Below are 24,455 nucleotides of genomic sequence, written 5' to 3'. Positions count from 1 at the left end.
GCAGCGAAAGCAGTTCTTAGGGGAAGTTTTATATCTCTAAATGCTTACATAAATAAAATAGAAAAAGAGGAGATTAATGAATTGGGCATACAACTAAAAAAACTAGAAAAAGAACAAATTAAAAATCCTCAACTAAACACCAAATTAGAAATATTGAAAACCAAAGGAAAAATTAATAAAATTGAAATTAAGAAAACTATTGAACTAATAAATAAAACTAAGAGCTGGTTTTATGAAAAAAAATAAAGATAAACCTTTGGTTAATTTAATTAAAAAAAAGAAAGAAGAAAACCAAATTACTAGTATCAAGAATGAAAAGGGTGAAGCTACCACCAAGGAAGAGGAAATTAAAACAATAATTAGGAATTATTTTGCCCAACTATATGCCAACAAATTTGACAATCTTAGTGAAATGGATACATATTTACAAAAATATAAATTGCCCAGATTAACCAAAGAAGTAAAATACTTAAATAACCCCATCGCAGAAAAAGAAATTGAACAAGCCATTGATGAACTCCCTAGGAAAAAATCTCCAGGGCCAGATGGATTTACATGCAATTCTATCAAACATTTAAAGAACAATTAATTCCAATACTATATAGACTATTTGGGAAAATAGGTGAAGAAGGAGTCTTACCAAATTCTTTTTATGATACAAATATGGTGTTGATACCTAAACCAGGAAGAGTCAAAATAGAGAAAGAAAATTATAGACCAATTTCTCTAATGAATATAGATGCAAAAATTTTAAACAAAATACTAGCAAGTAGATTGCAGCAACTTATCACAAGAATAATACACTATGACCAGGTAGGATTTATACCAGGAATGCAGGGTTGGTTCAATATTAGGAAAACTATCAGCATCATTGAGCATATCAACAAAACCAACAGAAACCACATGATCATCTCAATAGATGCAGAAAAAGCTTTTGATAAAATACAACACCCATTCCTATTAAAAACACTAGAAAGCATAGGTATAAATGGAGTCTTCCTTAAAATAATAAATAGCATTATCTAAAACCTTCAGCAAGCATTATATGTAATGGGGACAGGCTAGAAGCATTTCCAATAAGATCGGGGGAAACAAGGATGTCCATTATCACCACTGTTATTCAATATTGTACTGGAAACCTTAGCTTTAGCAATAAGAGAAGAAAAAGAAATTGAAGGCATTAGAATAGGCAAAGAAGAAACAAAGCTATCACTCTTTGCAGATGACATGATGATATACTTAGAGAATCCTAGAGAATCAAGTAAAAAACTACTTGAAATAATAAACAACTTTAGCAAAGTTGCAGGCTATAAAATAAACCCACATAAATCATCAGCATTTCTATATATTACCAACAAAGCCCAACAGCAAGAGATAGAAAGAGAAATCCCATTTAAACTTACTGTAGACATTATAAAATATTTAGGAGTCTACCTCCCGAAACAAACCCAGGAACTCTATGAACACAATTACAAAACACTTTTCACACAAATAAAATCAGATCTAAATAATTGGAAAAACATCAGTTGCTCATGGGTAGGCCGAGCTAATATAATAAAAATGACAATCCTACCTAAGCTAATTTACTTATTCAGTGCCATACCAATCAAACTACCAAAAATTATTTTATAGAGTTAGAAAAAAAATAACAAGATTCATTTGGAAAAACAAAAGGTCCAGAATATCAAAGGAACTAATGAAAAGAAATGCAGGGGAAGGTGGCCTAGCAATTCCAGATCTTAAATTGTATTATAAAGCAGCAATCATCAAAACTGCTTGGTACTGGCTAAGAAATAGGGAGGTGGATCAGTGGAATAGGTTAAATATGCAAGACACAGTAGTCAATGACTATAGTAATCTATTATTTGATAAACCCAAAGACCCCAGCTTCTGGGATAAGAACCCACTCTTTGAAAAAAACTGCTGGGAAAACTGGAAAAGAGTATGGCAGAAACTAGGCATAGACCCAAATCTCACACCATATACCAAAATAAAGTCAAAATGGGTTCATGACTTAGATATAAAGGCTGATACCATAAGTAAACTGGGAGAACAAGGAATAGTTTACCTATCAGATCTATGGAGAACAGAAGAATTCATGACCAAACAGGAGATAGAGAACATTATGAAAAGCAAAATGGATAATTTTGATTACATTAAATTGAAAAGTTTTTGCACAAACAAAGCCAATGCAACTAAGATTAGAAGGAAGGTAGAAAATTGGGAAAGAATTTTTACAACCAGTCTCTCTGATAAAGGCCTCATTTCTAAAATATATAGAGAATTAAGACAAATTTATAAGAACACAAGCCATTCCCCAATTGATAAATGGTCAAAGGATATGAACAGACAGTTCTCAGATGAAGAAATTAAAGCCATCTATAGTCATATGAAAAAATGCTCTAAATCATTATTGATTAGAGAAATGCAAATCAAAACAACTCTGAGGTACCACATCACACCTATCAGATTGGCCAACATGACAAAACAGGAAAATGATAAATGTTGGAGAAGATGTGGGAAAATTGGAACACTAATACATTGTTGGTGGAGTTGTGAAATGATCCAACCATTTTGGAGAACAATTTGGAACTATGCCCAAAGGGCTACAAAAATGTGCATACCCTTTGATCCAGCAATAGCACTTCTAGGGCTATATCCCAAAGAGATCAAACAAATGGGAAAAGGACCCACATGTACAAAAATATTCATAGCAGCTCTTTTTGTGGTGGCAAAGAATTGGAAATTGAGAGGATGCCCATCAATTGGGGAATGGCTGAGCAAGTTGTGGTATATGAATGTAATGGAATACTATTGTGCTATAAGAAATGATGAACAGGCTGACTTCAGAAAAACCTGGAAAGACTTATATGGTCTGATGCTGAGTGAAGTGAGCAGAACCAAGAGGACTTTGTACACAATAACAGCCACGTTATGCAATGACTAAGATTGTTATACTGAACCCTTCTCAGCATTACAGGATCTAAGACATCTCCAGAGGCCTCGGATGGAAAATGCTGTCCACATCCAAAGAAAGAACTATGGAAGTCGAATTGCTATCACTTATTTTTACCTTCTGTTGAGTTTTGTTTCCTCTTTCTGATGGTTCCTCCTACTGGTTTCAATTTTTACTTACAACTTCACTAATGTGAAAATATGTTTAATGGGTATGTAAATGTAAAGCCTATATCAGATTGTGCGCTATCTTGGGGAGGGTGGGGGGGGAGGAAGGGGCAGAAAAATTTTCAACTGAAAAGCATATGGAAGTGATTGTTGATAAATCAAAACAAATTAATAAATTTAAAAAAAAATTTTTTTGTTGTAAACTTTTACACTTCAGAAACTAGTAATTGCTATAAATAAGGCTTAATTTATTGCTTTGTTGATTTTCTAGACTTAATAAAATGTTAATAATGCAGATCAAACTTAAAAGTTGTGTGCATATATTTTCTTTCATCCCCTGGAGAGTCGGTTGTTAAACATTTGTTAACACATCCCTGTATTGTGCTATAAATATTGCTTGAGCCCATCAGGGTCAGGGAATGAAGTCAACACCAAAGTTAGGCCCAGTGATTGCAGGTTGCTGCTGCTGCTGCTGATGACGATGATGATGATGATGAAGAAATAGAGAAGAAGCAGAAGGAGGAAGAGGAAGAGAAGGAGAAAGAGAAGGGAAAATATATCTATTGTACTTTAAGGTTTGCAAAGTGTTTTAAATCCATTGTTTCATTTGACCCTTATAACACTACTGTCTTTCACACTCCTTGATTTTCCTTAGGTTCCTCTGCAAGACTTATTTTTCTCAGTTTTCCCTTCCAACAGACTCCCTTGTTCTTGATCTTTCCAAATACTCCTACTCCCAGCTAACTGAAAATATAAACCCTCCCCTCAAGTACAAACACTGCAGATGGACAATGACCTGGGCTCGGGAATGAGCTGGTGGGAAGGAGCCAGCAGGATTGCATTTGGGAAATATGTAAAGAGAGGGATGACTGGAAAAGTGGGTGGACCAGACATGCCTCGTGGTGGAGCACCGACAAATGGACAGCTCCTCTGTTATGCTGCTGTGCTAGTAATGTTCTGACGTGGGGAAGAAGGTGTCCAGCAGGTTGGGTTGACCCCTCTATGAAGGATTCACAAGAAGACACCACTACTGGTACAAAGGAAAATTAAGACTGTAAGGAGACCACTTATTTGATAGCTCATTTTCTCTACACACGTAGCTGGTCCATCTGAGGACAACCAACGGGTCCCTTCAACATGACTGATCTTGCTTGTCTTATATAATATTAGAAGGATAGAGCTTGTAAGAAACTTTAGACATGATCTTATTTAACCCCTTAAGTGACATGAGTGAATTATTGTCAATAATAATATTAATGATTACTAGTAATTATTATAGCTAACGTTTATAAATCATTTTATGGTTTGCAAAGTAGTTTACAAACATTATCTCATTTAACCTCCACAACAACCCTGGGAGGTAGGTGCAATTATTTTTCCCACTTTACAGATGAGGAAACTGAGATAGAGATTAAGCAACTTGCCCAGGGTTTCATAACTAGTAAGCAATTGAGGGCAGATATGAACTCAGATCTTCCAGACTCCAGGCCAGAGTTATATATCAGCTGCTTCAGCTTAAGTAACTTGGTTTTATCCATCCAGCCATCCAAACCTATATCTGACTGAATTATTGAATGCCTGTTATGTTCAAAATACCATGCTCCCTGTTTTTTCTGTCTTGACCTCACTCTTTTGAAGCTCAAGGTTTTAGTAATTATGTGGTTCACTTTTCCAAAGTAAATTCAACTGATTAGTTCAACATATTTCTTCTATTCAGATGTATCAGAAGAAACAGGACTACATCTTTTGAGCTGAGTGGGATATCTATCACAAAACCAGAGCTTTTTGGAGGCAGGAGTTATCATAAGGTTACAGATTTGGAGCTCAAAGGAACACTAGTGGACACTGAGTCATATCATCTCACGCAATAGATGAGAAAACTGAGACCCAGAGAACTAAAATTACTTGCTCACACATAAAGAAGTGGCTGTCAGAATTTCAACCAAGGCCTTCTTGACTCCAACAACAGTGCCTTAGACCTGCTGCCTCAAATCTTGGTGACTTTGGTGACCACTTGACCTTCTCTTCTTATTTTATGAAGAAGTGAAGTCTAGAGGTAAAGTGGCTTCCATGGTAACAAAATAAGACTGAGGACTAAATCTTCTGGTTTCAGTTCCAGTTGCCTTTCCACCATACTACGTGAGCTCCCTTCCAGCACTAAGTTCCACAAGTCTATATGTATAGCGTAATAGCCCTGCCATAGCCCTTTGGAGGATTTATTGAATCCAGTTAAAAGTCAGTTTCTTTTTTGCTAAGAAGAAAGGAGGGCTTTGTTTGTTTTCTTCTAAGCTTCAAAACACATTTCTACCCTGTGATCCCTTCCTCTCACCCTGAGATTAGATGGTTCAAACATAGGTTGATAAAATATTCCTTCTTGGAGCACAAGGCCTGCTCTTTACCCAGTCTTGACTAAACCTTCCAGTTCATAAAGAGGACAAAAGTGAAAATGACAAATCATTAAGCCAAACAGCAAGCCATTAAGTCATATCCTATCATATCAGAATATGTAAAAAGCAAAATGATGCTCCGGCAAAAATGAGACACATTCTTCTGCCCAATGAATTTCAATGGGAACAATACAGAACATGCCAGTGACCAGGTCACAATTTATTCTAAGGCCAGTCTAGGTCTGATGTCTTTAATCTTTTATGTGTCATAGATCCCTTTGGTAGGCTGGTAAAACCTATGAACCCCTTTTCAGAACTTTTTTTTTTAAACTAATAGCTGAAGAAAGTGCTACAGTTTAGTTAGAGGCTAGCGAAAACAAAGATGTAATCTATTTTCCCATATATGCTCCCCTTGTAATCAATCCTTAGATTCCAGGTTTAGAACCGCTTTGTTAGTGACTCTGGCTGTAATCACTAAATATGCAAATAAGTAAAACAGGGATAATGGCAGCAACTACCTTCTGGGGGGGTTGTGAAAATTAAATGAGATAATAATTGTAAAGCATTTAGCATAATTCTTGGCACATAATAAGTACTACATAAATGTTAGATATTATTATTACTATTATTGTTATGATTATTATTATATTACATTAAATAATTATGGTCCTGATTATTTTTCTGTTTGAAGGACCAGATGACCTTTCATTCTTAGAGACATTTCCTAATCACTTCTATCCACAACTCTCCCCCACCCCAAATTATTAAAACAATCCATTACTAGATCCACATAATTTTAAATTGAGCTCTGGGTCTCTCTTGCCCAACTGAAAATTTGAATTTGTTAACTGCCAAGCAATCTGTCCATAAAGGCAACACTCTCTAGTCGTCATTGATGGGAAGACATCAGCTGCAGCACATCCTTTGCCAGAAGAATGGTGGAAGTAAAGCTTATATTCTCTTCACTGTGAATCTAGCAAACAAATGAAAAGGCAAAGGAGAAACAAGCAGAAGTAAACCAATGTAATCTAAATGATGGCTTGCTGACTGACTCTAAATCATATTTTAAATGTAAAATATGCAGGTCTAAGGTCCATTTCCTCTGTGGGAACAGAGGAACATGCTGAAATCCTCATCCTAATAACAACTTCAATTTCTACTGGAAAGTCACCAGCAGCCAGCAAGAAATGGTCCATTTCGACAGGCTTCTCTCCATCAGAAAGTGCTGAGGCAGCACCTTAGAGGCTTTCTTAGACAACGCCTCCACTGAAACTGTCATTTCACTAGGGAGATTAGCCCTGATGTATGGTATGGATTGGTATGGATTGCCTTGCTCTAAGCTTCTGAAAGGTCACTAGACAAACAGCAGGAGTCATCTATTGTTCTCCTTGTTGACAAGTCAGCTGCCATTTTGACATGTCTTTAAAACGATCAGAAATCTGTTTCATTAAGATTTACATGGAGATGTTCATCTCTACTTTGAGCCACAATTAAAACCCAGCATCTCAGCCACAAAGCCTGCAGTTCTAGCCATCTCAAGCCACATACGCAAAACCTGGGCAGCTGGAGATTCTAATATAGTGAATGAATCACCCCTGACATCTGTCAACTATACCACTGAGTACAATCTTTCTAGGAACATAGAAAGGCAGAAAGTAACAAGCTTCAAACCCTGGAATATGAATACAGAAGGCTTCTTAGCCCAGTCACTACAGGTTGTAGCTGCAAAACAGAAGCTCTATCACTATCACAACAGCTAGACGATAAAAACAAAATTAATCAAATCAATAAGAAGTGTAGAGTGTCATTTTCAAGAGGCAGACAGATCTGTTTTCCACACTTTTCTTTATAAAAAGCAATAGAGTGATGTTTAAAATGAATACAATGATATTCCATACTGATTATCACAAGAGCACCTACCTCTGTGTTAATAGTTCATAACAGTCATTAGCAGCTTATTAAGTATTCACCTGACTCAGCTATTGTCAAATGAAAATGAAAGGCAAGGTGCCTGTATTAGCCACATTCCATGCCTAGAATGCCCTTCTTATTCATCTCTTCCTTATGGATGCCCTAGCTTCCTTCAAGGGTCAAATCAAGAGCTATTTCTTGTCAGGAACTTTTCCATGAATTGCTTCTGTCACCCTAAAAAAACTACTTTGCATTTTATGCATATGTTGTATATTGCCTTACACATGTATATGTTTTGTTCCCACCATAGAATGTAAGCTCCCTGAGGAAAGGGAATAATTAGTTTCTTGTTTCATGTACCTAGTGTCTAACAGTGCCAGGAACATGATAGATGCTTAATAAATACTTGTATTGAATAGAATTGAACTGCATGACACTTCTGTAATAAAGACCACAAGGACAGGGACAAATGACCAAACAAACATATGTATTTTGAACAAAAAAGAAAACAGAACTGGCTTGATGAAAGATCCTGTTGGGAAAAATAAGTTAATGTGTTTTCTAATATAAGATTGAACATTTCAACCATTAGAACTTATTCCTAAAATACAATCAACAAAAACTAAAAATAGTCTTGAATTTCAAGCCTATCTACATTCAGGCAAAAGTTGTCATCTCATCATGTAGTACAAACCTGAACCACAACAAATATTCTGTTCAGTTCTAATATGGAACTGTTTTCTCTACTAATGATATTACTGATAGCTGCGATGTGGCAAGAACTAACACATGCTGATAGATTTAAACTCTTGTTTGGAATAATGAGAAGAGAAAAAAAATGTTTGGAATTATCATTGCCAGAAAGACAAATTCAGATTTCACATAAACCTTTTTCCTCATTTCTGAAAACCAATGAAAAGTCAATGACTTATGCATCCCTTTTTATCTACCCTAATGCCAATATGATGATCAACCTTAACCAAAGTTCAGTCTACTTTCTAAAGGGAAAGAAAAAAAAAAGAATATCTGAACTACTGAATGTATTTTTTTTACTTTGAAATACTGCTTTGGTTGCTTGGAGGGAAATAGCATATTTTTTAAAAATAAAGTATAGCATCAAATGTCAGATTCATTAGTGATATAACCTGCAAAAATGGGGTCCACTGCTTCTAGCTTGTTGGGTACATGGTGTTTGGATTCCTATTCATGTTACTTTCAGATCAAAATGAGACAGAGGAAGGAACACTTTGTTACTGTGAATCTTTTGTCCCCTGGTGCATGACTCACATCCTGCTATTTGGGATACTTTGATGTCAAATATTTAAAGCTTGTCGTCTTCTAATGGAGGGAAAGAAACTAGTATATAGCATACGTTATTAGAACATCACACACCAGAACTCTAGCGAGTTCAGTCAAAAGGAACCCAGAGGCTAGCCCTAACAGAATAATGAAGTTTTCCATTTCCATTCTACCTGAAGCAAACTTCCAGCAAGACAAAAGCTAGTGTTGAATTCAGAAACAGAAACTGTATCATCTTGAATATTAACATTCCTACTGTGCTAGCTTCAGTCTCTATTACTTTTCCCCCACCTGAAACATAGGTATGATAGCTACTATCCAAACAAACTTCATATTGTGGAGCATCAAGGGGACAGTGCCCTGGAGGTGGCCAGAACAGCAGGATGGAAGCCCAAGAAGTGAAACATCACTGACATGAGAGGGCAGGACAAAATGTCTTGTTCAAGGATCTCAGATGTGGGACTTCACAGCAGGGCTTTGCCACTCAGTAGCTCTGGGACCTTGGGTTGTGGCTAAATCTCTCTTACTGTAATCTTCTCCTCTGAAAATGAGAGGATTGGACTCTGTGATCTTTAGAGAGTCTTCCAATTCTAACATTCTATGTTTTTTGATTCTAGGCAAAAGGAAATGATCTCTTGAATTTGTTCCCTTCTCTCAGCTTCCACCCTAGTTTACACCTACTTTGCCTCTGGCCTGGATTACTGCAAAAGCCTCACAAGGGACCTCCCTGTCTCTGGTCTCTCCCTCCTCCAATATATTCTCCACACAGCTGTGAAATCGATAACCCTAAAACATGGTTCGGATGGTGTCATTCTTCTGCTCCAGAAGCTTCAGGGGCTCCCTCTTGCCTCTGGGATAAAATAACTCCCCTCTTTGCTATTTAAAATTCTTAGCAGTCTCATTCCCATCTATTTTTCCAATCTGAGTTCACATTACTCTTTCGCATACTCCAGACAAACTCTTCTGACTTGTTCCCCATAAACAACTTCCATTTCTGACCCAGGTGCCTTTCAGAGGCTGTCCCCTGTCCTTAGAATGCTCTTTCCTCCCCACCTCTTCTTTGTGTAACCCTTAACTCCCTTCAAGCTGAGGTCTAAACACCACCTCCTACAGGAGGCCTTTCCTGATCTCACTGCTTGTTGGCATTTGTTTCCTCCTTAGGTCACCGACTAAAACCAACACACTCTACCAATTATTTGAAATTATCCTGTATATATTTTGAATTTACTTATCTGTGTAAATATTGCTCTTCTCTTAACCCTGCCTCTCAGAATATGAGTTTTTGATGGTTGGAGACCATTTATCAGTGGGTTTTTTTATCCTCAGCAATTAGCACAGTGCCTACCAAGCAATGGATTCTTAAAAAATAAATACTTGCTGAAGTGAAATGACTTGAGTTCCTTAAACTCTACTCCAAAGAAACAGCTGAAATATCTTCACATAACAATCCCAAAATGTGTCATAATGCATTCTTACTATAGATTATGTAATACATATACCTGCATATATGTATGTATACACACATAGGTATATATGTATATATATATAGGTATATGTCTATACATAAACACACATATATGTAATTTGGAGTTTTCTACTTACTCTTTTTCAGTCACAATGTAGCCATATTCTTCCTCATCAGAAGACTTCACTTCTAATTGTAAGCCTTCCCCAGGAATTTTGGGAGGTCCTTCAGAGAGCTTTTCATCTTGTTTCAGAGTACCCTGCATCCAGTCCTGAAACTCCACAAATTCATTGACATCAGGGTCAGCATTTGGTGTCTTCTCTGCTGTCAGTTCTTGGGAATAGGTCTCACTTTTCACATTTTCAACCCCAGCATTCTCCTCTTCAGAGGAAAAGGAAGATTCAATATCTTCTGATTTCTTGGTCTCTGTTTTAAAGGGCTTTTCAGAAGAAGGTCCTTCAGGCAGGTGTTGAGTCTCCTGCTCATTCTCAAGGACCACCAATTGGGTATCCAAACCTTTTACCTGTAGAAATGAAGGAAAATCCAATTGTAAAGCAAGTTCCTGAAGGAGAACAGGCCACTGTGGCCAAGGAAACTTGTAATAACATCTTTTCTTTGGAATTAACTAGGAATGAAAATACAAACAGAAAGGAGATGTAATTAAAATAACAATAGTAAGAGTTAGCATTTGGAGAATGCTTTAAAATTAACAAAGAGCTTTATAAATAGCATCCCATTTTATCCTTACAATAATAATGTCACAATAAATATCTCATTTTATCCTACAATAACCCTGAAAGGTAAGTGTTATTATTATCTCCATTGTTGAGATGAGGAAACAGAGGCTCCCTTAGCATCTTAATCTAGAGGCTAAAGAAAACATCAGGAGGGAGATAAAAGTCGATCCAAAGGATATGTATAGCTGTTTTGATTAAATAACTGTCCATCTTTAACTCCAGCTCTGATGACCCCACCACCTGGCTAATGACAGCAGTCAGAATAACACATAATGTTGGATTTGAAGTTAGAGAATTTGGATCTACCATGGCAACTTACTGTTTGACCTTGGACAAATCCCTAAACCTCTCTAGGCATAAGCTTCTACATCCTGGACTCTAAGGTCCCTTTTAGCTGAGTCTATAATCTTAGTTTCCTCAAGGAAGATTAGAGGAAATTTTATTAATAGCTTGAATACATAGGATCAGAGAGCTGGAGTTCAGAATGCCCTCAAAGGTCATCTAACCCAATCCATTCATTTCATAGATGAGGAATTGAAGCCCAGGAAAACCAAGTAACTTATCAAGTCAAACAGTTAGTGAATTGGAACTCAGTTCTTCTGACTCTAAAACTAGTTCTCTTTATATTGGAGAACAAAAGACTTTGATTGGCCTACTGGTATATGATGATACCACAGGTCACAGGGCTGGCTACCATTTTGACTCATTTGAAGAAAAAAAATTAACTCAGTATATCACTTATTTTATATTATTTTTTAACATGATAACACATTTCCTATAATATAAGTGAAACACTAGGTTTTGGTTTATATGTGCTACATCACATTTATTGTGTAACACTAGAGAAAAATACAATACAAATAATGGATTTTCAGATTGTTTGGACAATTAAGCAGAAGGATGATCCTGATATAAACACTTGCCCAAATTAGGATCCAGGGTGGAGCCAACATATAACATTTAAGGTACCACATTACATATATTTAAAATTTAAACCAACACTTCAGACATGTTTTTAGAACTCATCCAATGTGTCTATCACATGTCCTTACCTTTTATAATATTTCAGTTTATTTAGCATATGCTAACTCATAGCAATACTTCCCTCAGATAAAGACAAAACATTTTCTATTATCTGGCCAAATACAGCTGCTAAAGATTTCCCTCAAGGGAAAAAATGTTGAACTGCCTTCTTGAGAATATCAAAAGCAAAAGGAAAAAAAAATGAATGCATTATGTTCTGAATCGACTTCAACTCATAAAGTCCTGCACAGATTCCAAAGCCAACACCAGTTCTGTGTAAACGATGCATTCTTTTTACTGGTCACCTGTTTTTAAAATGAGTTTCCTCCGTGGTTTTATGAACTGATAACTGCAACATTAATTTGTTCTACCAATTTGCTTCTGAGGAGAATTGTTATATCATTTGCAGCCATAACCCAGGATTAATAAACCTCCCTATGACATGTAATATTGCATTGAAAAAAAAAGAGAGAGATTTTACCTTCTCATCAACTCCATCATCACTTTCCTGCAATCTGTTACCTGCAAAAGATATGAATTTCTTATCAACATTCTCATCATTCTCGTATCACTGCAATGTGTCATATCATATTTAAATCAGATAATCATACAGCATACTCCCTTACAGTGTAGATTGGCAATGAACTGTTCTAATTAAAAAGATAAACTAAATCCACTTGGAATGCAGGAAATAGTGTCCTTATGCATTCAAGTGGGATAGAAGTTGAGGGATGTACATTCAGTTCAGTCATACATCATTGCCCCACTCAGTATCTTAACTCCTCTTGCCCAAACCAACAAGAAACCCAGAGTGCCTGGAAGTCGTTCATATTTATGCAATAATAAAATGAAGCCCCAAGCACAAACATACAGCACTGTTAAACTGACTCTTCAGAATTAAAAGCTTTCGGACAGACAGCTTTAAAATTACTTGTTGAAATTATTACATACTTTTTTTAAAAAGCAAGCTGTACATAATGGAGATTTGAAATCCCATACATAATTTTTTGCTGTTGTTGTTTTTCTACTATGTACAGAGAGGCTTGTTTTAATTGATGTTCCTGTTAACATCAGAGTAATAAAATAATTAAATGATTATGAGCTGTTACAGTGGTGAGAAAACTCCATATTTTCTCTCTACTTAAACACCAAAAATAGCATACAGATGTTTAATGAATGACCAAGAGGTGAAAAGAACAGTGCTAACTCTTCAAGTGCAGAGGGCAGCTAGGTGGCACAGTGGATAAAATGCCAGGCCCAGGGCCAGGAAAACTTCTCTTCCTGATCTCAAATCCAGCATCAGACTAATGGTGTGACCCTGGGCAAGTCACTTAACCCTGCTCGTTTCCATTTCCTCATCTGTAAAATGAGCTGGAGACAGAAATGGCAAACCACTTTAGTGTCTTTGTCACAACAAACAAACGAACAAACAAACCCAAATGGGGTCAGGAAGATCAGAGATGATTAAAAAATGACTGAACGACAACAAAACTCTTCAAGGCTGACTGTATGCTATTTGAGAATAGGACCGTATCTTGTGAGTTCTTTTGTATCACTCATCATTTAGACTACAGGTATTCATTCAGCATTTGTTGATCAATGGAAATTTATGCCAATGTGGAGCTGACTTTGCCAATAATGAAAATATTTTCTCTCTGAAGCCAAGCCAGGTTTTATCAACTAGGCAGGCCCATGGATGCTCATCAGACCCTTACCCTCATCAAAGAAGATGTCAAGGAGACAATGGTGGAAAAATATACCAATCCTCAATAAATCTAAGTAATAACCAGCTTATCAGGAAGCTCAGTCCTGAAAAAAGAAGGCCAGGAAAATCTCATTTGACCTTTCTCAGTCAAGTGGAATGCCATTGTCTGGGGAATGATCTTTGACTTCTTCATGGAGCAATAGTGTAAGACCAAGGCTCAAGTAATTTCTTTTTTCATTTTATTATTCCCATATATGAAAACATCCACCTTCAGAATCCACAACACTTGCTATTATTATTTTTCTTTAAACCTCATTCTGTGCACCGAGGAATTATACATCCTCAGAGACAGTAATTCGCCTTTCAACATAATTGGCTGGGTAGATTTAGCCTGTTCAGAGAGCTTGTAGCAGCAAAGTTCAAATGGATAAAAATCATTACCACAACTCCCTGTCTCCCCAGTAGAAATCATATCTCAGGTTTCAGATAACCCTTATATCTCTCAGCAGCACCTTAACTCCATCCCCACCCCCACCCCGAAACTGTATACAAAATCTAATTGACCATGGATGGGGTTTTATTTCATGAGGCAATCCAAGAAGCAAGGTGTCTCACCTTGTAAATTATCTTCAACCATCAAGCCATGCTGGTAGTCGTTTGATTGTGGACTGCTGATCCCTTTCATTTCTTGTTCCCTTTCTTCTCCTTCAGCCTCAGCTCCCACGATTCCTGGCACTTCTTCTGTATTTGAACTTTGCATGGCATCTGTGATCACATCAGCTATCTTTTCCAGCTCCAGGGGACTCAGATTGTCCACATTTCCCTGTGGCTTCCTCAGGTCCTTCAGGACATTCTCAATCAAGGTTTCTGTATTACCAAAAGAACACAAATAAAACACTTGTTTACATGTTAATAGAAGAGAAAAGTCCTAGATTTCAAGGTAAGGATAGAGATAGGTGGTGGGAGTGGGGGGGGAGGAGTGCCCAATCTTCAGGATATAAAGATAGAGGCTGGAGGATCAAAGTCTATTGAATCATGGAGAGTTGGACATGAAATTAGCATAAAATCGTCATTCTAATTCTGGCTCTGCCATTTGGCTTGCTCAGGGGACCTTGAGGAAATGATGTCCCCTCTCTCAGCCCCAGACACGGTTTTGCACCTCAGTTATTCTGGATGGATAACTCTAGACAAGTTTCTTAACATATTTGGGCCTCAGTTTCCCATCTGTTAAATGAGGGAGCTGTCCTGAATAGGGGATGCCTCAGCAGCTGCCCTATATTTAGACCAGGCCTTCAGCTATGCTTCACTTCAATCCCTGGATTTTTTAGCATGGTAGCTGGCACCCTTGTCCCTCTCATCTCTTCCAATTCAACAACCGAATCAAATAAGTTCTTGTTATTGTTCCTGGAAAGAGTGTGCCATTCTATTTCCTTATGACTCCAGTTGACATCCCCACAATTTTCCAAACAAAAATATCTCCTCCTTGCCCACCCCTTCCCAATACATGTGTTTTCTTTCCTAATTAGAAAGTAAACTTCTTGAGGTCAGAGACTGGTTTTTCTTTTGTATTTGCTTACACGGTGTTTAACATAGAAGCACTTGGCACATATTTAATTGTTGAATAAATATTTTACTTTTTCATTCATTCACTGTACTGAATGGCCTCTAACATCTTTTCCCATTCTAAGTCTATGATGTTTTGATCATTTGATTCTGTTCTCGGCATTCTGACATTATCTTCCACCATACTGAACAGTGATCTTGCTATGTAAGACCTATAGAGAATTCAGAAGAATATCATAAAATATTTTCTTCTCTTTCTGGCCAAGGGTTGGAGGTGGGAGGGGAAGGGTCATATTCTGCACCTGTGGTTTCATTGGTATAAGGAATTCTCAGTATGGAAACTCCATCCTTAGATGTAGATGGTTAACTCATCTATAACTGAAGTCTTATGAAATTATCTGGAGCACTGATGGCTTAATGGCTTTCCCTTCTTTACACAGCATGTGTCAGAGACAAGATATGAACACAGATCCGCCTGATCCCAAAGCCAGTTCTCTATGCACTACACCACGGTGCCATTTAAAATGTGCGGAAGAAGTCACAAAAAGGAACCTTTGGATATTAGAGGAATTTCAATAGGGTGTGATTCAAGACTTGTCTTGCAAATATTGGAAGACTGCTATTCAGAGAAAGACTGATTGTTTCTGCCTTCACTGAGAAGAAAAAGCAGTAATATCAGGAATATTAGATGACATAACAGTGCAATGGATTCAAAAAGGCAAACAAAAATATTTCATTACAAAAAAAATTTCATCACATTAAAATGAAGTAGTTGAAAATCTGGCTGAAGATGAGTAAGTATAACGATTTCAATAAACATTTATGAAGTTATTGAACTATGAAGCAGGTTCTCTGCTAGATGCCAACAATATAAAGAGAAAAATGAAAACCAGAATCTGTTCTCAAGGAGCTTACATTCTACTGGGAAATAAAACATGCAAAAAGATAAGTAAATAAAAATAATTTGGGGATGGAGAAAGAACTAACAATTCAGGAGATAAAGAACAGTTTTTTGTAAGAGATGGAACTTTCAAAGTTCAGTACCAACAGGCATGGAGACAAGAAATGGGATATACATATGTGTGTGTGTGTGTGTGTGTGTGTGTGTGTGTGTGTGTGTGTACAGAGACAGTGTTTCAGTGCTCGGTACTGGCTCAGATACCAAGGCCTGTTAAATAGCTGTACTGTTCCAAGAAAGATAGAGAGAAATCAGAAACAATTCATATCTTTCAAATTCAAGCTCAGGATACTTTTAGTCAATCCACAAACACTCATTAAACATCAAACATCAATTATGGGCCAGGCATCATGCTAAGTGCTGGGGACACAAAAACATGAAATAGCCTTTGCCTTGAGAAATTTACTTTCTTTCCGTTGAGAAAACATGAACATAAATAAGTTTTATTAAAAAATATAAAGGGGGAAGAGGGGAAAGGGAACGAAGAGAGGCACTTATCAGCCAATCAGATCAGGAAAGGTTTCAAGTAGAAACTGGCCCTGGACTCAGTTTTAAATTAAATAAGTGGTTTTAAGAGGCAGAAGGGAGTGCTTACTTTTCACCGGAGCTTCCACCAGCTGTAACAGAAGTAAGCCTAAGGGAGGTGCTTTCACTAATACGAACAATGCACCCTCTTTTTACATGATGTTCAAGTAATTCCCCAACTTATAAGTAGGCTGTGGTTCCTTTCCCTTGAATTTTTTTTTGATTTGAATTTTTTTTTTTGTTATGAGACTGGTTCTCCCTATCTTACCTGATCTATCCTCATATTCTTCCACACGGAAATTTTGACCTGCTCTATTTTTCTGACCCCTTCTTAGGCAATCTGGTGGTCCTCTTCTCCTACAGGCTCATCATCTTGGTACTAGACTTAGTGTAGACACTCAATGGGCTTTAGCCCTACTGGAACTCAGAACACTTGAGCTCAAGCAATCCACCAGCTTCAACCTTCCTAGCAGCAGACACTACAGGTATGTGCCACCATGCTGTACAGTCAGACTCATTCTAAACTTCTACATTAAGCTGTTTATGCAGGATCTATGGCAAATTTTTCTATAGGAAAAAAATCCGATAGTAATTAGATTCCCAAGATACAACAGAAAAAGCTATTTAAGCATTAGGAAGGAAAATAATATCAAAGTAGGCTAGGACCTCAAATGTTATGTTGTCAAGCCCAAACTTAAGGTGGTACCAACTAGGTGGTACAGTGGATAGATCACTGAGCCTGGAGTTAAGAAGATCTAAGTTCAAATCCAACTTCAGACACTTACTAGCTGCTTGAACTGCAGCAAGCCACTTAATCTCTGTTTGCCTCAGTTTCCTCAACTGTAAAATGGGGATAGTAATAGCACTTACCTCACAGGATTCTTATAACGACCAAATGAGATAATATTTGTAAAGTGCTTAGTAGAGTGCCCAGTACCAAGTGAGATAATAATTATAAAGTGCTTCGTAGAGTGCCCAGTACATAGAAGATGCTTAATAACGCTCATTTCCTTCTTTTTTTCCTTGTCCTCTACAACAGCTCTGACATGTGGCCATTTGCTTGATGATCTCCAGTGCACAAAAACCCACCACCTATCATCTTTCCAGGGATTCCATGTCACTTTTAGATAGTTCTAATTCTTATTTCTTTTCTTTGCATGGAGCTGAAAATCTGTCTCTCACAGACCTCCAGCCACTGTTCCAAGTTTTGTCCTCTGGTACTCAAAAGAACACATCTAATTTTTCTTCTGTATAACAACCTTTCAGGTCCCTGATAAGATTTTTCTTCTCCCAATTAAAAAGCCCTATTTCTTTCAACTCACTTCTCTATGGCATTTTCTGGAAGCTCTTTACCATCTTAGGTTACCCTCTTCCAGATACCCTCCAGTTTATAAAAGTGCTTCTCAAAATACGATACCCCAAACTGAACACAATACCCACAGTGGTCTAACTAGGGCACAGTACCAAGACCTCATTCATTCTGGACACCACAACTTTTTTAATGTCATATTCCATTGCACTGATTTTTTTTTCTATTTTGTCTCACTGCTAATTCTTTTTTTTTAGATTTTATAAAGTTTTCTTGTATTATGAACTTAACAAATATAAATATTCAATATATAAAAAGGAAAAAAAATTGCATGTGCAAACTGTGAGTTTCTATTATGTATAGCTTGTTTAAACCAAACAGACATACTCAAAATGCATTTTTTATTTTAAGAAGAGTTCTACTGATACTTTTTGTTTGGTATGGCATTGTCATTTCCTAATAATACCCCTCTTCATCCTTGCTCCCATCCCTCCCTTACAGAAAAGAATGGCAGTTAAGCTGAACCAATCAACATAGTCACTGTTAATTCTTCTTAAGCTTGTAGACTACTAAGACCCTAAGATTTTTTTTTCAGATGACTTATAATCTAACCATACATCTTCATTTCCTAATTTTCCCCTAAACCAGCCAAGAACTAATTGGAGTATTTGGGCAAAATTCTAAAAAAAAAAAAATAGCAAGCATAGAGACGTATGGGAACATTTAGACTTTAAGTAGGCACCAGTTATAAAAACTACTATTTATAGGGCATTCACTGTCAGGTTTGCAAAGTGCTTTACATATGTTATTGCATTTGATTCTCACAACGACTCTGTCTAGGAGGTGCTAATAGGGAAGGGGGATGGAATAAGCATTCGTTACACATCTTATATATGCCAGGCACTGTGATAAATGCTTTACAAATATTATTCCATTTCACAACAACCTCATGAAGTAGGTGCTATTATTATACCTATTTAACAGATGAGTACAGAGAATAAGAGAAGTTTAGTGACTTGCCCAGACACATACAACTGGTATCTGAGGTCATATTTGAACTCAGATCTTCTTCACTTCAAAAGCAGATCTCTATCCACTGTGCCACCTAAATGCCAACAGAGAAATAGAGGACACTTTTCAAAACTTTGATTATAATAAGTGTTCTCTCTCTCTCTCTCTCTCTCTCTCTCTCTCTCTCTCTCTCTCTCTCTCTCTCTCTGTATATGTGTATATGTGTGTGTGTGCGTGTTTTTATGCACATATGGAAATTCATCATTTTTCCAATTTTTTGTCTATCATATCTGAGCCTCATAGTAAGTTTGTGAAATAAGCACTCAATTATTATCTCCATTTTAAAGGTGAGGAAATTGGCTGTCAGAAGAGTTAAGTGATCTGCTTATGGTCACACAGCTGGAAAGTGTCTAAGAAGCATATTTGAACCCAAATCACCCTGCCTTCAGGTCCTTTATTACCCCACATTTCCTCTTGGATGCACATTATCATTCTGGGATGGCAAGGACAAGAATCAGGACATATCATAATGAGCCAGAATCATCTAAAATGGCAGTGACAATCTCTCTGGTGAATCTAAGATAAAAAAAAACACCTATTAACTAAACAGGACTTAAAAATCCTTTATTACACTACATGGTAGGGGGAAAAAAACCAGGTCTATCTTTTATACCCTCCTCCTATCAACCAGGGACACTGCTGGACTCTGAAACTGCTTTTTATAGCCAAGTAACAATCTTGCCTGGTCAATAAAAGCTTTATTCACAGAATAATGGATGACAAGAAAACAGAGTCTGAGGTTATCTAGACACCTTACAGATTTTTACAAAGATAAGCAGCTAGAACATTATTACGAATTCTATGAGGACACATTCACACATCTTTACCCTTTAAGCAAGTAAGACGTTCACTTTTCAGAAGGATTTTTGCCTGAATGTAAAAGAAGAAAATTTAAAAATATTATTTTGCCTCCATTTCTGAAAAAAAAAATCTTTTCACAGGAGAAACACAGCCCACCTCCAAATAATACTCTGGCTTATTCGGAAGGACTTATTCATATATCTCTGCTTACGGCTACCTATTGATCTTTAAAGTTTCATTTAGCTTTAAGATGCTATTAGAGCCATTTTCTGAGCATAACATAATGGATTGTTATGGCACAAACATATCATGGCCAAAACTGTTTCCCTCAAAACAACAAACTATAAGAAAGGAACAAAATCAGTTTACTAACTAACTTATTAAGTCAGTTAGTTAAGAAGCAGTCTGGTGTAACAAGTAGAGGGCCAGTCACCAAGTCATGACCTCAGCTTCATTCAATCAACAAATATTTATTAAATATTCTAGGCACTATATTAAATGATGAGAAGACAGATCCAAAAATAAAATTGAAAAAAAATTCTTACTCTCAAGGAGTTTACATTGTTTTGGTGGAGATAATATGTATATAAGTAATTATATACAGAATAAATCTAAAAAAACCCAACTCTGTGGAGATGGAGAGTGCTACAGCTGGTGCAGCAGGAAAGGCTTCATGTAAGTGATGTTTGAGCTACAGTTTGGCTGAAGTGAGAAATTCTATGAAGGCCAGTTAAAGAGCAATTGCATACCAGGTATGGGGATTGCCAGCGCAATGGCAGACAGAGGGACAGGAGATGGGCTACTACATGTGAAGAATAGAGAGAAGGTCAGTTTGGCTGGAACATAGGGAGCAGGAAGTGGGATAGCGTATAATGAGGCTGGAAAGATAGATTGGAACCAGACTGTGAATGACATTAAGAACCAAACAGAGAAGGTTATACTTAATCCTTGTGCCAACAGAGAACCACTAGAGTTTATCAGGTAGGACAGCGATATGGTCAGATCAGAGCTTAAGGAAAATTATTTTGGCAGCTCTGCAGAGGATTAACTGGAATGGGGAAAGACTTGAAGCAAGAAGACCAATTAGAATGCCAATGTAATAATCTAGGTGAGAGATGATAGGTCCCAAACAAAGGTGGTTAGCTGTGTGTTTAGAGAGAAGAGGCTGGATTCAAGAGATGTTAATAGAAGTAAAAATGTCAAGGTTTGGCAACTAATTGGACACATGGGGTGAAGGAGAGTGAAGAGGTGAAGATAACACTGAAGTTACAAGCCTGGGAGACTAGAAGGTTAGCAATATCTTCAACAAAAATATGGAGGTTTGGTAAAGAGTTGGATTTTAGGGAAAAGATAATGAGTTCTGTTTGGTATATGGTGCATGTTTCATTTGAGATACCCCATGGGCATTTGGTGATGGACAACTGAAGCTCAGAAAAATGATGAAGGCTGGATACACAGATCTGTGAGGCTTCTGAAGAGAGGTGATAATTAGTTCTACCTATCTCCTTCATTTTACAGGTAAGGAGACCAAAACCTGGAGGGGTTAAGTAACTTGTCCAAGATCACATAGATGAACCTAGGTGCTCTGCCTCTAAATCCTGCTCTTTCTTCTGTTCCAAGGAAAAAAAATTTTGACAAGGACATGGAAAAGAATTACTGCTGGAAAACAGCAACTACTTTCCTCCCTAAACCTGGCAATTGAGCAAAGAAGGCCTTGACAATACTATGGAAACAATATCATTATTGCTATTTTCTCTGTGCTGCTGTACAAGGGCTGGCTGCTTTACAGAAAACATAAAAGGTACACTTTGAAAAGTAAAGGTGCTTCCTTGTTATAGTCACCATTGCTGTTGTTTTGGTCATTCATTGTTCATTCTCAGGAAAGTCTCCCATCAGGACAAGCCCCATAACTGAGTGGCTTACAATATAACCTTTTCATTTCTACTTCTCTTGTCTCCCTTAACCAAAAACAGAAAGCAAGCTCTTTTCTTTTCCTATGAGTCTATTATATCAGGAAAGTCTTATCTGCACTTCTGCAGGTTCAGTGCCTGCAACAAAGAACTAGTTGGCTCTCAAATGAAATGGAAATAAGAAGGGAAAAAAGCTCACACTGGGGTGGGGGTGGGGGAAGGCGAATGGCCACAGGTGCTCTTGTGGACTCTCTTTTAACAAAGTCTGCAGGTTCTCCTGGTTTATAAGCAAACCAGAGCTAGAGCAGCCTCTTGCCTCCTCAGCAGCTGCTCTGGCTCAAGCACCCAGAGTCACTGGAGAACTGGCCATCAAATATACCTTTAAGAGGCTAAAGGCCAACCTGAGAAAAACACGGTCATAGATACTGAACTGCACCAGTTCAGAAAAGCACTCAAAGTCCCATATTTGCTAGAGGAGATGTGAGCATACACAGAGGCATCCTGAGTGGAATGATACTGAGCATGGAATCCTATCCACTGCAGAGGAGCAGTTATCCCAGGCTCAGCCATGACACTCACGATAGGTGTCAGACGTCTGAAGCAGGCAGATATTGAAGGGTGGATAATGAAATTCAGCTTTTAAGGTAGAGAAAGTGCATTCTGCAGAGCGTTAAAAGAATGCAGCCAGATAGCACAGCAGCTAAGTTTTATGTGGGGGTAATGAAAAGAAAGGGTACGTGGGATGGACATCTCATTAAGTGGTTCCCTTTCTCTTGCAACATTTGCCTTCCCTCGTTCTGCACCATATCCTAGGAAAAGTTAGAGGTTCATTTCTTATGAAGTCAATGAAAGCATCCAAGGTGGTCTAGTCAAAAAGGACTTTGGATTCGGAGTCTGAAGACCGGCATCTGAGGCCTGGCTGTCACTCACTATCTGGGTGGTCTTGAGCAAATCACTTCATTTGTGCTTTAGTTTGTTCATCTGTAAAATACAAGGGGTTGACTGGATGATGTCAGATGTCCCTTCTGGTGCTAAATCTATGATCTACGACAAGGAAACAATATCAACCTGCATAAGAAGGCCTAAAGCAATGAGCTATGTTCAAAAGTCACCTCTCGCCTTTCCAAAGAGAAAATAAAACCTGCCTTTCTAAAGGGGAAGGGTCATCAGACCCTAGATGAGCTTAAAATCACTGCCCTTCAGGGGGAGCTCCTCAATACGTGTGACTGGGAGCTAAGGTTGTCCATTTGCCATAACAATTGCAGATCTGGCCTGGCAGAATTATCAGCTGTGCTTCAGGACGGTCTGTTCCTAATTCCCAAATCCTATCAACTTCACTTTGTACCTGCTTGTAGAGAGACCATCTATGGCTCCAAAAAAGCAAAAGAGAGCTTTTTTGGGGGGTGGGGATGGGGATAGGGGAGCCAGGCAATGACTCCTAACTATAGCATAAAGAGAATTGGCATCTTACTGCTTGAAGCAGACTTTCCCTCAATTTCAGCCTATGAGTTTCTAGCACATGGAATTTATTTCTACCCTACAACTGCCTGCCAGCCTTGATTCTGTCTCTGTCTTCAAGGATCACTTTCTGTGAAACTTCTAGCCTCCTAACCAGGGGCTCTGGACTTTCATTTTTTGGTCACTTACTGGTTTCTACTTTCCTTCTGGTTCTGGACTCTCTTTTCAACTTGAAATTTCATTCTCCATTTCTGAGTGAGTTGCTAATGTCACTGAGGAAAGCAGGAGAGTGTCCTGAACATTGGTAAGTGGCAGTGGCAAGGATTTGGAACAAGTTAATATCATCAGATGACAGGATTTTACACAATATGATAAAAGAGGTGATATCTCGTTGCATTTAGTACTTAGCACCACATTTTAGCAAAGACAGAGACAAAAAGCACACACTCAGAGGCTGGTCTCCTGGATGATGAAGGGACTTGAAACTATGCCACAAGAAGATAGGGGGGATATTGTGCCTGGAGAAAAGAAGACTGGGATAGGGTACATGAAAACTACCTTTAGTCACTGAAGGTCCATCAAGGACCACTAAGTCTTTTTTTTTCCTTCTAGTTAGGCAATAGAGGTTAAGTGACTTGCCCAGGGTCACACAACTAATAAGTGTCAAGTGTCTGAGGTCAGATTTGAACTCAAGTCCTCCTGACTCCATGGCTGGAGCTCTCTCCACTGCACCACCTAGCTGCCCCATGAAGCACTAAGTCTTGATTGGAAGATGGGAAGGCAAAGCGACAGAGCTATAAATACCTCCCAAAGCTTTCCTTTATAGAGCACTCGGAATTTTATAGGTAACACTTCATTTGATATCAGTGATTTTCTTGGCTTCAACATGAGCATGAAACATCATAGTCCCACACTAGTTACCTTCTAGTTCCCTGCCTCTTTTCAGTTTCCCTTTATGCGTTGTCTTTCCCCATTGGATTGCAAGCTCCTTGAAGGAAAGAACTGTTTTTCTTTTTCTTTTCTTTTTTTCTTTTGTATCTCAGGTGCTTAGCACAATGCCAGGCTTAATAAATGTTTATTGAATTGAACTGAATTAAGATGATTAATTCAAATAATGAATCTTCTGAAGTGGTCACATTATTTACAAACATCCTAATTAGTGCAAGTAATAAATCCTCTGAAGTGCTTGTATATATTTGAATTTACACTA

General features: G+C 37.7%; 1 protein-coding gene across 1 annotated transcript in view; it reads right to left on the bottom strand.

Moving 5' to 3' along the window:
- Window positions 1-24,455, bottom strand: part of PTPRN2 (protein tyrosine phosphatase receptor type N2) — a gene marked incomplete at its 5' end in the record, with an annotated part of 1,499,790 nt that overhangs the window by 845,778 nt on the left and 629,557 nt on the right. Inside the window, 3 exons of the mRNA XM_078149736.1 lie at window positions 10,323-10,708; window positions 12,427-12,467; window positions 14,266-14,517. Of these exons, the coding sequence (XP_078005862.1) occupies window positions 10,323-10,708; window positions 12,427-12,467; window positions 14,266-14,517 (679 nt within the window). The remainder of the gene's footprint in view (window positions 1-10,322; window positions 10,709-12,426; window positions 12,468-14,265; window positions 14,518-24,455) is intronic.

This window comes from Phascolarctos cinereus, unplaced genomic scaffold, assembly GCF_003287225.1.
Source record: "Phascolarctos cinereus isolate Bilbo 61053 unplaced genomic scaffold, phaCin_HiC Scaffold_1;HRSCAF=81, whole genome shotgun sequence".
Classification (NCBI taxonomy): Eukaryota; Metazoa; Chordata; class Mammalia; order Diprotodontia; family Phascolarctidae; genus Phascolarctos; species Phascolarctos cinereus.
The sequence above is the reverse complement of the archived record's forward strand: the minus strand, read 5'-3'. Positions and strand labels throughout refer to the sequence as shown.